This window comes from Corylus avellana, chromosome ca4 (genome assembly GCF_901000735.1).
Source record: "Corylus avellana chromosome ca4, CavTom2PMs-1.0".
NCBI classification, from domain to species: Eukaryota; Viridiplantae; Streptophyta; class Magnoliopsida; order Fagales; family Betulaceae; genus Corylus; species Corylus avellana.
The window spans coordinates 19325950-19341585 of NC_081544.1; the positions used below are offsets into that span (position 1 = coordinate 19325950).

Genomic DNA, 15636 nt, shown 5'->3' on the forward strand with positions numbered 1-15636 from the left:
TTGACAATCATTAAGTATACCATATGATTGGAACATTGGCATAGTGTTTTCTTAATTAGTCTGATTTGTGGTGGATGTCAAAACCCTAACATTTTCATTATTTTTATCTCTTTTCAACATTGCAAATCTGTGACAATTTGGCAATTTAATTTGGAAAATCAGTTCTAAATAAAAATCAACAATCCTGGTGAAATGATCTCGTATTTACCGAACTATACTATCGTTTGATCTTGTGTACTTGCGAGTAAAACATACCAAAAACTTAATAACGAAACCGTTTGCAATCCCCGGCAACGGTGCCAAAAATTGATGTGGCATTTTCAAAGCAAAAATATATCAATAATAAAATACCACTCGCAATAGTATGAATCCTTCTAGGATAAGGTTATATTGACGGTGTCGAACCTCAAGGACTGCGTAGGTGTTAGCAAGTTTGCAAGATCAAAAGTAACTTAATTTAAAAGATGATTGAGTTATTTTATAACTAAAGTGCATGAAAATAAAAGAGAATTTAAATATAAGAGAGAGTGTAGGGTATTGACTTTACCTCTATCTTAATCATATTTAATCAAGAAATTCATTCTATGCATGTTATAAATAAACAAGAAAATACCTTATTAAATAATAAGTATAATCCATCTTCGGTTGGCACGGATCGTGCACCTAACTACTAAGATGCGGTACGACCCATCTTCCTGAGATATGATTATCTAATTCTTTAATATGATACATACAATCAAGAGAGTAAGTATAACCCATCTTTGGTTGGCACGGATCGTCCACCTAACGACTAAGGTGCAGTACGACCCGTCTTCCCTAGGTATGGCCTATCTAACCGTTTTGATTATATGTCAGTTAAAAACATTGTATAATCATCATCCCCATAATCACAAAAAATAAGAATGATTTGAGTTCAATAAAAGTAAAAAACTTTCTAAAACAAGATAAGAATTTCATAAATATTGATTTTGGAATTTAAGAACAATTGCATTTAAACATTAAGAACAAAATCAAATTGTAGCAATTCTCATAATAATACAACCAACATGCATAAATTGGAAATCTATAAATTGAAATACAATCAAACCATTGTGCTTGGATAGGGTTACAACAATACCCCACTAAGGGGTTTAGCCGCTCATGACTCCGCTAAGCCTCTAAGAACTATTTACTGAATTTTTGCTCTAGGTAGTGGATGTCTTTCTTCAATGTTTAGAGGCCTATTTATAGGGATTATGAGAACCTTAAAACCCCTAGAAACCCTAAGAAAACCGTAGGTCAATCTCTCAGTCCAAGTGAGAGACTAAAAACCCAATCCAAGGTGGAAAATGAATGTTGGCAGATTCTGGACACCCGAGTGCGCTCGAGCACACTGTAGCTGCAATCGAGCGCACTGTAGCTGGGATCGAGCACAGTGCTACAATGCCCGCTATAGTACCCTACTACAGTAAATTTCATTTTAAGACCAAATTCAATGGAATTAATTGCATCTTTCCTTAGGATCCTGAAAACACAAAATCAAACAAATAACAATGCTAAGGAATTAACATATGTGAGTTAAGGGGCTTGAATGTGAAACATTCAACACTCATCACTACATACGATCACCCAATGCACAGAGATGTTGACCATAGAAAAGTGTTGGGGTCTTATGGCGAAAAGAGCATGCGTAGTAGAAAGAACGAATGCCAAGAACTTTTAAAAATCACACGAAAGATATGAGATATATAAAAATCAAAAGGCATGCATGTATTACCATTAATTATAGACCGGGAGCTATTAATCGAAATATAGTTATTCTAATCAAACCTGGTATATGTAAAATAGACTTCTGCCTTCTTCCCTTTAAAAGTCCACTTAAAACAAATAAATCGACAAGTTGCAAACACTACGTAAGTCTAAGATGCAGTAAGTAAACCTCACAGTTGAGTATGAGATGAACTCTTATTATGTGTAGAAGTAAACATGTATTTTTCTGGTAGGCAAATGAGGTGTTGCCTATGTTATTACACCATAAAAGTAAAGTTTTGGTTTCTGAGATGCATAGGTATAATCCAAGCGACAATTGCCTATAAGTTTTAATGCATAAAACAAATTTGTTAATAGCTCCTAACTATCATGAATGGTCTACCTAAGATCTTACCCTTTCTCAGAAGGAGGTGTTGTCCGAAAGGACTTGTAATACAATACCTGTGCCCCGACCATTGTATGCTACTGTCCATAACACTTGCAACCCAACCGAATCTGACTTCGGGTGACCCACGCTACTAATGATGTACGTCATGTAGTGACTTGTCAATCAAACATGGTCGCGCCAGTCATGAAACAGCCATTGGATCCAAGGCCCATATAACAAACACACACACACACACACACACACATTTGACCATAGAATAAAGTTTATATAGTAAGCACATTGCCATTATACTGCATGTACCGATGTACCATGTCATACGATGCATCTTATTAATTAGTTATTAAGGCATTTACCGAGTTGCATGAAAAATAATTATGCTCATAAGATATGCCTCCTCAGTTAGCTGACATATCACATGTTTTTATGCAAAGTAGTCATAAGTATTCAATTACCTCGTGTGCTTGCTCAAATCCTCTGACATCCTGGGTTCCTGCTACTACAAACATAGTTTATCATTATGTGCAGTACTAGAAAACTTATTTTAAACACATAGAGCCTTAATCGAAAAGCAAATAGGTAAAAGGTCACAAAACCCTAATTTTTATTTATTTGGGACACTTGTCAAATGTTCTGTCATATGATCAAATATGATCCGGTTGGAACCCGACCGGGGCCCGCAAGGACCCATCAAGACTCTCGGGACCTAGTCAAGCCATCAGCTGGACTCGATCGGGACTTGCCAAGGCCTGGTCAAGCCACCATTGGGACTTCACCGAGACCTAACCGGACGACCGTTGGGACCTAATCAGGACCACACTTAGACTCGGTCGAGACTTGTGAGACTCGGCTATGTCACCACCAGGACCCAATAGGGACTTAGCCGAGGCTCGGTCGAGACCCCACAAGAACCCAGTTGGGACTCGCCGAGCCACTGCTTGGACTTCACTAGGACTTAGTTAGGCCACTGTCAGGACCCAGAAACCGCTAGGAACCAGTCAAGACACCGCTGGGGCTACGCTTGGACTCGACTGAGACTCGCAGGACCCAGGCAAGTCACTGTCGAGACCTAGTCGAGACATTTTCGTAATTTGAAGTTTATATATATATATATACCGTACGCGCCAAACACCAAAAAATATTTTACAAGAAATTATTTTTGAAGAAATATTTTCTGCTGATTCCAAAGGAAAACATTTTACGTCAAAGCAAACAAAGCCTTAATTTCTACTATCTTAAGAAAATTTGCAATTAAACCTTCAATTCAAGTCCCTAAATTGTTAAAACTGCTTGCTTTAAAAACCTAATAACTAGGCTATCCCTAAATTGATAAACCTTCAATTCAAGTCCAAACAGTACTTAGGTTTAGTGATAATTTATTTTTAATTGGGCGAGTGGGGCTAAATGGTATATCAGATTATTATAGAGGTTTATGAAAAATGTTAGGGGTACTAACTCTTTTACTAACAAAGACTTACTAAACTGATGTGTAGCTCATTCATTGGAGAAAATGACCACAATTAATTAAGAGAAATGTAACAAGTAGCCGAGTACCAATAAATAAACTACACATCAGTTTAGTAAGCTTCTGTTAGTAAAAGAGTTAGTATCCTATAACTAAACCACCTTAATTTGGATTGTCATTATGCAGTGATTATGTAGATAAGCCATTTTTGAATGATAAGTTGACAATTCTCTTTTTCATTCCTTTATTTCAAATTAAATACAATAACCTTTTGGGATATAATCATGACTTTTAAATGGCATGAGAGATTTTTTTTTTTTTTTTTTCCTTATTAAGCTGAGGTTAGGTTAATAAATCCAAAAAATTAAAACAAACTAATATTATAAACTAATCTCTTGTGTTCGTTAATTTTCAGTTAAACCTTCTGTTCCTCTCTCTCTCTCTCTCATGATGTTGATTTTTTTGCTAGCCACAGCCCCCTCCACCATTTTTTTTTTTTCTGCTTTGGCCCCTAAATACTTTTTAATAAGTATGACTCCTTAAAGCTAAATTTTTAGTTAACATAAATAAAAATCTCACTGAAAGTTTGAGAGAGAGAGAGAGAGAGAGAGAGAGATTCTTGGCATTCTGGGGAACTTACCTTTGTTCCTACAATATTGCACATGGAGCACAAATACGCATCCTTTTCTACCCTGCACAAAATCAATACATCTTGGTTAGGATTAGGGTAGGTCGAGGGCCCCGGATGTGCCAGGATCCTCCAGCCCAATTAAAGAATCGAATGATCGTACGCCAAATCCTTAACCGAGAGTGTACTTGTAAAGACAAAAAAGTTTAAGCATAAAGTGTCACACATATATATGGTCCAGCGGCAGCGGGAGGCATGCCGATACCTAAGTCAGAATTTGTCTTTGATTGGGACTAACAAAGAGCTCAAAGAAAGTAGCAGAAGAAGAAGAGTGTTCCACTATAATTGTTCTTTTTTTTTTCTTTTTTTTTTGGTTATTTTAGTGAGACAATTTAATAAAAGTGTTTTAAATCTCTATTTTTCAGACTTATGACTTTAACCAAAAAATAATAATAATAATAGTGAAATAAATAGTACTCATCAAATATAAAAAGTACTGTTTACATTAAACAACTCATTTCTCTCTTTTCCTTTTTGATTTTCGCTTCTCTATTTTCCTTTAATAGTTAAAAAAAATAAATAAACAAATCTTTGAAAAAGAATATTTAAATGAAATAGTGAAAGTGGATTATTAAAAAAGTAAGGTTACCCGAATGCTCTAAAAAAGTGAGTTATTAAAATATAAAAAAATATATATATACTTTTGGATATTTTTGGTGAGTAAAATTTGGTTAGGCTGCTATAATGTTTTCACGCCCTTTTTTGGTTAAGGGTAGGGTTTTATGGACTAACTGATTTGATTTTACGGCTCCCTTTCCATTAGTTACACATTTTTTAGGCTCCAAGAATAGAGGAATGTCAGTTGTTCCGGTGTCGATGATTAGGATGTAGTAGCTGCAGACTCTTTTTAGTGCATGTGCGCCCGTCTTTCTTGGTCATATTGGGTCAGGCTAGCCTATAAGGCTTTATCAAGAATGGGCCTTCTTGGGCATGCTAATGGGCTAAAAAGGCCCGCTTTTTTTGGAGGCTTATTATATGTTACACTAATTGTTAATATGTATGGAATCAATGTATAAGATAATATTTAAATTATATTTCATGTGACATAAAATAACAATAATAATAATTAGATGGAATAAAAAATAAAAACACGCGGTATACATGCCAAAACTTCAGACCTGTCAAGCTTGAGGCTTGCTTTCATTATATTTATTAATTAAATTTCCAACAATAAGATATACACATATAAACAAAACAAAAAAGAAAAGAAAAAAAATACATATCTCTATAATGCACAAAGAATAAACAAAAATCTCCTATTAAGAATGGGGGGCTAACTCAGCATGGGACGTTTCCCACGAGGGTCTAATGCTGGGGATGAAGTGCTCGCAGTTGCACTGGTGGTATTGGTCCTATGGGAGGTGGACTCAAAAGTCTGGGATTCTGAGTCGCCGGAAGGTCCACTGGTGGTGGAAAGTCCTGGAGGCCGGCGAGATCTTCGATAACGAGATCCGGGTACTCCGGGCCGAGTCGGTTCTTCCAAGGTCCCATGTTTCTTTGATAGCATAACCACCACACGTCTCATGACGGGTCGTAGTTGCGGGTCACCTTGCGTGCATAGCAGTCCTATTTGAATGCACATCTTTACTTGGTCTGTGGCTGCTGACGATGCCAACGTGGGATCCATTATCTCCAAGCTCCTGTCCTTCTTGTAAAGCTTGTATGCCTGCACCAACAAAAACCCACAATATCATCATTAAATAAAGCTAAAAGTTTTTTTTCTTTTTTAATAAACCCCAAACAACGTGGTCGTTTGTTAATGCTTTTCAAGACTTTTTTGTTTTTCAACGACCAAAAAAAAAAAGGTAAAAAGCATTATGCACAAATCACTCTAAATTACGTCAACTTTTATATCGCATTAAGTATTATCAAAGGAGTCTTAATACAAGTTTTCCGTTGTATACAGATGTGAACAAGTAATTTTGACCACGTTTCTCAAATATGGAACAAGTAAAAGTTGCGTAGAGATTTGTCATGGAAAGTTCCCTGGCAGCAGGGGAAGTATTCTACTCGTTATTTTTTTGTTTAATGAAAGGTGCGCAGGACAGCTTAGAAATGAGAACGCCTGATGGAGACTGGACTTATATATATATATATATATATATATATATAAAGCTCGCCAACCAATATTTGACCAAGACCCACCAAAGGATTAATCTATAATTAATAATTAATACTTTGTCCATAATAGATCTAAATAATTAAAAACCTGGGATCATTATCTTACCCAATCAATTAGATTCTGTGCATCAACCTGTAAATTGAATGATGAGTTCCTCTGACTGCTGATAAGCTCCAAAACCAAAACCCCAAAACTGAACACGTCAGCCTTCACTGATAGATGTCCATGCATGACATACTCCGGCGCCATATATCCACTAAATATATACAAAAAATTAATTAAAAAACCACTTAAGAGAGTCCAAATTACTCGCTTCTCATCAAACTATACAGAGTGTTATTTAATAAATTGTCATACGATTATGATATAACTTGATGAAATAATAGTAAATATCAGCACTCGTACCAAAAAAAAAAAAAGACTGATTTTTACTGTTTCGTCATTTCAGTCCTATAGCAGTATACTAAATAGTATTACTCAACTATATTAACTAGGTTGGTTAATAAAACATACTTGGTGCCAGCCACACGGGTGTTGACATGTGTTTGATCTTCTGGGAAGAGACGGGCCATGCCAAAATCAGCAATCTTGGGAACCCACTTATCATCGAGTAAAATATTGCTGGCTTTGATATCCCGGTGGATAATGCAATTGTGTGAGTCTTCATGAAGGTAAAGCAAGCCCCGTGCAATGCCCACAATTATGTCATACCTCCGCTTCCAGTCAAGTTCCTCTCTTCTATTCGATTCTGTATTTACGCCCACAACAATTAATATGATCAATATTTGCTATTAAACAAGTCGGTCCATTATTGAAGCATAGAAAAAATAATCTAAAATATGATCGCCAACATATCAAAGTTTTAATTTTTAATCAGCTTAGTGGTTTGAGCCAATGGGTTAGGAAGATGGTGAGATTCCTTTTCCACTGTGAGCCACCACCTTTGTGCTACAGGATTGGTCAAGAGAGCCGTGCGATTCAGGAGATTTGGTAGCTTAGAATGGACAAATTCAAAACATAAAGTTCAAGTCAAGGTCTTAAGGGCTCTCTTTCACAAGGTTTAGAGCAAGATGAAGAAACCATATTTTAAGATGTGAAAAGAGGGCAAGTTGAATTTTGTATCAGCGGTGTGGTGTTCGTAGGGAAAAGAAAAAAATAGAATTTTTTTTTTTAATGCAAAATGTCACCCCCTCCAAAAAGATGATCGCTAGAAAAATGAAGAAATTGACTGATCATTCTCTCTTGAAGAAAACGACAGAAATCAAGGATATGCAGTATCAAGAATAAAGTGGGAGCTAACAGAAATAAATATTCCCACCTTGCAATTATTTCATGAATGGAAGTATTGTAAAATTGCCATTAAAACATAATTTAAAACTCAAGACATTGCTTAATATTGTAACACTTAGCAATGTCTTGAGTTGAGCCATCATATTCCTGCTCTGGAATTGGCCGGCTTTGCAGAAAAAGTAGGATTGTTTTAGTGAAGTGTAGCTGACAGGTAAAATTGACGTAAGAGTTTAAAAGATATGAGTTGGGCTTTAACAGAATTTGCAAATTTGCCTAATTTTGAGCCATTTTAATATGGAATAGTTTTCAAAGGAATCTATCCCAAAAATTGAGTCAATACTTCTGTGAATTACAGGAAAAATTTGACCATTTCCAAACTCAGTTGCTGTCCATCTGTATAGATATCATCATCTACATCCAGAAAGCTGTATGCTTTTGAAAAGATTGCACAGTTTAAGAAGAGGTTTCGATTGATCAAAAAGCATATACTTATCAGCTGAACTATGAACTTAGAACCTAAACACATGGCACTTCTCATTGTCGGTCATTCAGTTACTATATATATATATATATATATGCCACAAAATGACTGTAAGAAAGAAAGTAAATAAGAAAAAGGAAAAAAGAAAAAGAAAAGCTAAGATAAGAGAGTAACAGAGAACTTACTGAATAGAAGCTTGTCAAGGCTCTCATTGGAGACATACTCATAAACAAGTAGCTTCTCCACACCATGGACACAATACCCCAACAAATTCACAACATTTCGGTGTTGAACGCGTGCCAACAACTTAGCCTCATTCATAAACTCTTTCTTCCCTTGATTCGAGCTGTGTGAGAGCTTCTTCACCGCAATCTCTCTCCCATCTTCCAACTTCCCCTATAGACGAAAACACCTCAAAACTTAGAACAAGATTCAATTACCCTTTTGAATTACCAAGATAACAAAGAAACTCCCTCGTCCCTTAGGAAGTGAAGCTCTAACCAAAAACATAATACAGGTTGGCAAATTACTAGCAATTCAAATGCAAGCACGTATTTCATCAAAAGTGGAAACATATGCTCAACCAAATTTGGCAATTTAGCATTTTACAGAAATGCTCCACTGAGCTTAGTAGTTATCAAAAAAAATACAATATATACATGTACATTACATGATATTAGTGGTTGTATATTCTCTTCTAAATTGTTCATATAATTTTCCGCCAACACCACTAATAAGTAAAATCTCAAATTTCCGTGGTTTTAGTTCCCAAGAAAATAGAGAAGCACCAATTTAATTCAGTCTTACCTAGTTAATTGACCAAGTTGCATTCATTTTTCTGAGTTTCCAAAACTATGTATGTTCATTACACTCTCAACTTGCTATTCGGAATGTGCAAATGTTATAGAGGATATGGCATTTTCGTCATTTTCTGTTCTCTGATTCCAATAATGAAACATGTAACAATGCCAAAATCAGAAACTAGAAGCATGCTTAAAGCATTTTCCAGTATGTATCACATTACCTTTTATACCTGTGTTCCAATGATAGAAATTATATAATACGGAAAATAAAAAAGAGTATAAGGCCAGCAAGAATAGTAAATCAATTTTTTCTCTTCAACTTTCTCAGAAACCAAACAGACTTTAAATATTCTGGGAGACCAAATTACACACGGATCTTGAACTTACCTTGAAAACGGGTCCAAAGCCGCCTTCGCCGAGCTTGTGAGTTGGGTGAAAATCTTTGGTTGCAGCAACTAAGGTCTCAAAGGGAAACAACTTCTGTTCCTGCTGAGCAATCTTCTCCAAGTCTTCTTCATTCTGTCCCTCTGATCAATCACAACAGAGCAAGAACAGAAACCAGATCATTGTCAGGAACATATCAAATCTTAAAGCATAAGCAAAAATAGGAACTGGGTTTCGCTCGTTGCCTTTGCTTGAACGAAGTTTGAAGGGCTTGATGAGATTCTGAAGGAAATTCAGGGACTTGTTCATGGCTTTCTGTAGTTTCAGAACTAGCCCATCAAAGATAGAACAAAGAAAGGGCTTTTCTTTTTTCTTTTTTTTCTCGTTTATGGAACTTCGTTTTCCTGTGGAATTGATTTCTCGAATTTTAGGAACTCGTGGGAACTGTTTTCCCGTGGGGAAGAGATTTGGGACGGATGACGATGAAATATTCGTCTGGGTATTTCTTCTGATGCTGAAATAAAAATAATGAGGGGTTATGTTTTTGTATGGGATCAGAGAGGTATCTGGCAATCTGCATAGAATTGAGCGTGTTGACCAGATGACCACCTCTTGACTTTCAGGCTATTCAATTTCTTTTATTTTTATTTTTTTCTCCATTTATTGTGAAAGGGAAAAGTCAAATCAATCTGCTAAGCAGCCTTGATTTTGAGAAGCCATTATGTAAACCTCCACCAACTGCATCTTAGCACCTAATCATAATAAACAAGAAGCTTCCAAAGCAAGAATCATATATATGGCAATTCCCCAATCCATTATTTGAATAGAAAAAAAAAATAATAATCATATATATGGCCTCCCAAATCGTAATTTGTGATATTTTAAGAAGTTTTGTTTTTGTTGTTAACGAAGTGTTTCAAGATTAGTGCTTTGTTTGGCAAAGCATTTTTCCTAGACTTGATGTGAAAAAAATAATAATAAAAATAAAAATATTTTGTATAAAAAAGTAAAAAAAATTTGTTTTATAGTAATTTTGTTTTATTTTATTTTGCAATAGTAAGAAAAAGTGAATGATGCGATATAAAAAGTTTAAAAAAAAAAAAAAGTTAAAATATTTTGATGTTGATTTTTTTGAAAAATTGTGCATGAACAGTAAAAAAATGAAAAGAAAGGCTTGCCAAACAAAACCTAGGCTTTGAGATTTGGTGTAATTGTTGTAAGAAAAAAAAAAAGGAAAAAATTATATTTAATTCCTAAGCTTCTATCTAATTTAAATTTAGTTTTTAAGTTTTTAAGTTTAAGAATATAATCATTTTGGTTTTGCTCAAGTTTAAAATATGCTCATTTTATAAGGTTTAAGTTAACGATTTGTCATCTAGCACATGTGTCTTGTTTCACACATCATGAACACCCTAATACCATGCCACGTCAACAAATTCTAAGTCATTTATTGAAGAAAAAGAAGAAAAAACAAAAACAAAAACAAAAAAACAAAAATGACGTTATAGACACATAAAACCTAAAGAGCAAACCCACAAGAACAAAAGACTTTGATTCCGTTTACATGGCATTGCATTGCATTTGGGTGTTGAAATGAACGTTGATATGTCAAATGAGACACATGTAATAGATGGAAAAATGTTAACTTTGATGGTAAAGTGATAAAGGGATCCTATTGTAAACTTGACCTAATGATCGTATTCTTGAAATTGAAAACTTAATAACTAAATTCAAATAAGATAAAAACTTAAAGACTAAATATAATTTTTCTTTAAAAAAAAAATAAAAAATTACAGCACGTATGTTATAATTTTTGTAATAGTTCAAATTTAATTTAATTTTTTTCTCTTTTTAATAATAATAATAATAATAATAAACTTAAAATTAAACTTGCACAATTGAAAAAACTAAAGCATATATGCTGTAGTTTTTTATTTATTTATTTATTTATTTACAACATTTAAGCCAAATTGAAGGCTTTGTTGGTTAAATCGTTCTCTTTTTTTACTTTTGTTTTTAAACTAACATTAACAAATAATTTAAAATATAAAATATTTAAAACTATTTTCACTTTCATATTATATATCACATCAGAATTTTTTTTTCTTTTTTAAAATTAAAATAAAATGCACTATCTAAAAGGCATTAATAACAAATTATTATTATTATTATTATTATTATTATTTTTTTTTCAAAACTCTATATTAAGTTAACAAGAGGGCCACACCATGTAGAGGTAAGCTTAAACTGAGATTTGAGCAGGATTATGTAAAGCTAACACGTACACCCTTTTCATGGGTTATGGTCCTACTTGGAGTCAAATAAAAAGTCAAGATTGCTTCACCTACATGCAGGAACCGAATCAAACAAATTTATTAAGGGGACCACACCATGAAATGAAGACCACAAATATGTAGCATGGTAAAGATCCAAGAAAAGTATTAGATATATACGCGGTATCATTTAATAGAACTTTTTAAAAATAAATTATTTATAAAATTTAGTTTTGAAATCACTAACTTAGGATGCTACTCATCTTTTCATTATAAGATTAAGGTGTCAAACTTTTCTCTCTTTAAATCTCAAACGTTCCCGTCGGCGCTATGTCATATGGTGTTCATAGTAGAGCAGACGCCATTACTAAGTGGCTTTAATACTATTTATAATGACTCAGGAACTATCAAACAAAAAAAGACTAGTCAATTTAAAACTTTTCTATAATCACTTATAAAAGCTCAGTTTTATTTAGTAAATAAACAATGCGGAATTTAGCACTCATAAATATCTTTATAAACTACTTGCTCTATGTGTATTGTTACTCTTTTTCTTAATAATATTACAATTGTAATATGGAATAAATTAACTTAAGACTTTCATTAATTTGTTTGGGTTATCTTAAATTCTTTTGTTTTGATTGTTTTGGTGTCTTAAGTTAAATATGTCGATACCTATTTCACACTATGGAATCATCAATTAACTTTTAAGACCCTTTAGAAAAATTATTCAAATTAGAAAAATCTTATGGTGTAAAGATCGAGGCCAAGATTGAATATATATATATATATATATATATATATATATATGTGTGTATTTTTTTTGTATTTGTCCATCTTTGCCTACTTGTTTTTGATTGTCTTGTCAATTGTGATAAATGATACACCGAACTTCTACGTGTGGAAAGGATCCAGTTTATGGTCCACAACGATGCCACGTGTCGCACTAAATAGAAAATAATAAAATATTATTAAACGTTTTTTTAAAAAATAAAAAGCAAAATAATAAAAAAATATATATAATTAATTGTTTTGATCTCGCCATATCGAAGCGGCCAAACCATCACTTAAGGCTACCATTTGGCTCCTCCGAAGTATGGCTCACACCCTAAACCACCGGCCTAAAGGCCAAAAGCACCCCTTTAGCTGGGCCGCTTGGAGGGTCCCCTCATGGGCTGTTAGATTCGGAAAAAAAACAATTATATTTTTTTTATTTTAAAAAAAATGTTATATAATATTTTATTATTTTTTATTTAGTAAAATACGTAGCATCATTGTAGTCATTAGGTTTCTTTAAAAAAATCTTGATCATGAATTGAATTCTCTCCCGCTCGTCCATCCGATTCCGTGTGGAAGGTGGGAAATACAATTGTGAAGGCATCTTGGGATTGGGGCGTTTTCTCTTTTCTTTTTTTTCTTTTTTTGGGAAAAAAAAAAAGGAAAAAGGAACAGGAGAATAAATATCTTGGTTTGACGTGCCACATGTCATGCATTCACGGATTCTGAGCACTAATTTATTTATTGGTCTCATGACTTAGACATGGTTCCCTACGTAAGTCGCTTTGGGTTATTTTATGTACAACGAATTTAGTCAGATATGTTCAGGCAGCCTTTAAGGAGCTTTTTTGTTCATTCAAAACAAAACAGTAAAACCCTACGGAGCATAACCCCCCCTTTGGTTAAGACATACTAGTCAACTACAAATGAATTTAGTCAACTACGAAAAAAAAAAAAAAAAAATTGCTCTGCAGCTCTAATATTGATCGGGCTGGTTTGATAATGGACTTGGTAATTGAATTAAAAATAATTAATATGATATAAAAATTAAGAATATTAAAGATTTTAAAAATAATAATAATAAAAAATTGGCATGTCGATTACCAAACAAGGCCAGTTGCTGGCAAACTGATGCTGGCGATTGATGTAACGTACGAGAAGGTCTTCGCCAGTACTTTTTGCAGAGATGTTAAGTAATGATGATTTTGTACATTAGCATACCAAATGTTATTTGGGAATTTGGTTTAGGTGTGGTTAAAAAAATTATAGTATTTATGCCCTTGTTTTTTTAACGTTCAGATTTACTTTAATATATATATATATATATTTTTTTCATAGAAAATTTAAAATTAGCTGGATACCACATTTTGTAGGTCATTAATTCGAATCTCCTCTCATATCTCTTGTGTGGACATGTCAAAAAAAGAAAAAAAAAAAAAAAAAAAAAGAACTTAATTTATTATAAAAACAAAACACATATACCCACAACCTAAATGTTATTTGAGAGAAATACACGAGAGAATTGAAAGAGATTCAGAATTTCAAATTCTAAAACTGATTGATTAAATAAATATTTAACTCTCATTCCATGGGTTATTTATAACCAACCAAAAGATACAACTTATGGTTATTGAAGTTACAAAAGCAAGAAATACAAATCTAAAAAAAAATATATTAATATGCACGGGCTCCACTTTGGGTATACTAAGGTCCAATTGTTAATTAACATCTCACACTTACACATCTCTCATATCAATACATATCTCTTATCAATATCTGAGATTATTCATGCTAGCAAATGCGTCATGCAACAAAGAATAGCATAGCAACATCCTTACAAATAAAAAAAAATATCACATTATGCCTCAGACTTATTCAATCACATCGAATCTCAAATCCCTCCTGAACTTAATCTCTCAGAATTATGTTAAATCCCCACTAACTATAATGTATTCACGATTATGTCACAACATTCAAGAAGCAACATAAGTAAATACAAAATATGAATGTGTTACCGAATAATCTTCCCTTGCCGTCATGTTACTTAGCTTAGGTTCAGCTGATTTCTTAATCATGTTTCTTTAGAACACATCCTTCATGGCCATAGACAACAAGCTAAAGTAGTAAAGATTGAATCATTTGCCTCTTAACATAGTCAAAGGTCATATAGGACATAATTTAGGTCTTAATAATAACCCATAGGACTCACACTATGGAAAAGTATGGATCAATTCACTCACCTCCATTATCGATCGACGAGCACATATAGTATGAAATACACACTATAGTTGGGTTTTCTTTCCAAAAGAGTGATGTCAAAGGAAAATAAAAGAAAATTTTCCTCTACCACATTTCTATTTTTTTTTTTTTTTTTTTGAAGCATTCAAGCATCTCTTATATATAAATCAGTTTAAGTACAATGCTCGAAAGAAATAATATCAAAGATACATTGAGAAACTTCCTCTTGGGGGACATATTCATCACTAAGAGAAAGGGCTTCTTTCACAAGCTAGTGAGCCTCTTCATTGCCACTTCCCCTTGCATGACAAATCTGCCATTTTTGTAGACAACTCAACGCACCTCGAGCATCATCAAAGAGAGGGCCAATTATACTCCAATTTGTGTCATCTTTCTATAGTACGTGCACCACCTGAAGAGCATCACTTTCCAATTTTACCTTTTGCAATCCCAGCTCTCCCAAAAACCAGTAGCTGTCAAAAGAGCCTACGCTTCAGCAACATTTGGTTCAATGATAAAGTTTTTTGGGGCCGATAATGTTGCCAACATCTCACCAAAGTTATATCTTACTATCACACCAATGCCCATCATCCCAATTAAACATTACAAAACCATTCTCATGACCTCCATGGTAATAGCCTTCCGCTGAAAAAAGAGAAAAAAAAGGTGGATCTCCTTTCCCTTACCTTCCCCATCCCATTGACAAGGGGTTGTTTGTAGCTACTTACATTAACTGAAGGAGTGGCTCCCAACTACCACTAGTGGACTTGTTGGCACTTTTTTTTTTTTCCTAATTAAAAGGGTGGGAAGGGGTGACCGGTGTAATTTTCCCCCTTGGGTGTTCCATTGGGGTCCCCACCCGCTATGGAATGTCCGGTTTGAGCCATAGCTACTGCCGGGGAAGGCAAGCCCGTCACCACAACCCCACCAAGGTGCAAGCCGGTAAAGCCCCTTCAAAGTAGCATCTGGTTCATGCATCTA

General features: G+C 34.0%; 1 protein-coding gene across 1 annotated transcript; it reads right to left on the reverse strand.

The window, feature by feature from the left end:
• Positions 1 to 5398: 5398 nt before the first annotated feature.
• LOC132178876 (cysteine-rich receptor-like protein kinase 43) lies at positions 5399 to 9912 on the reverse strand. Its single transcript, XM_059591450.1, has 6 exons — positions 9613 to 9912; positions 9371 to 9510; positions 8366 to 8576; positions 6923 to 7157; positions 6515 to 6665; positions 5399 to 5953 (listed from the first exon to the last, which is right to left on the reverse strand). The coding sequence occupies exons 1-6, from the start codon at positions 9674 to 9676 to the stop codon at positions 5561 to 5563; spliced, it is 1194 nt and encodes a 397-aa protein (XP_059447433.1). The 5' UTR covers positions 9677 to 9912; the 3' UTR covers positions 5399 to 5560.
• Between the last annotated feature and the right edge of the window lie 5724 nt (positions 9913 to 15636).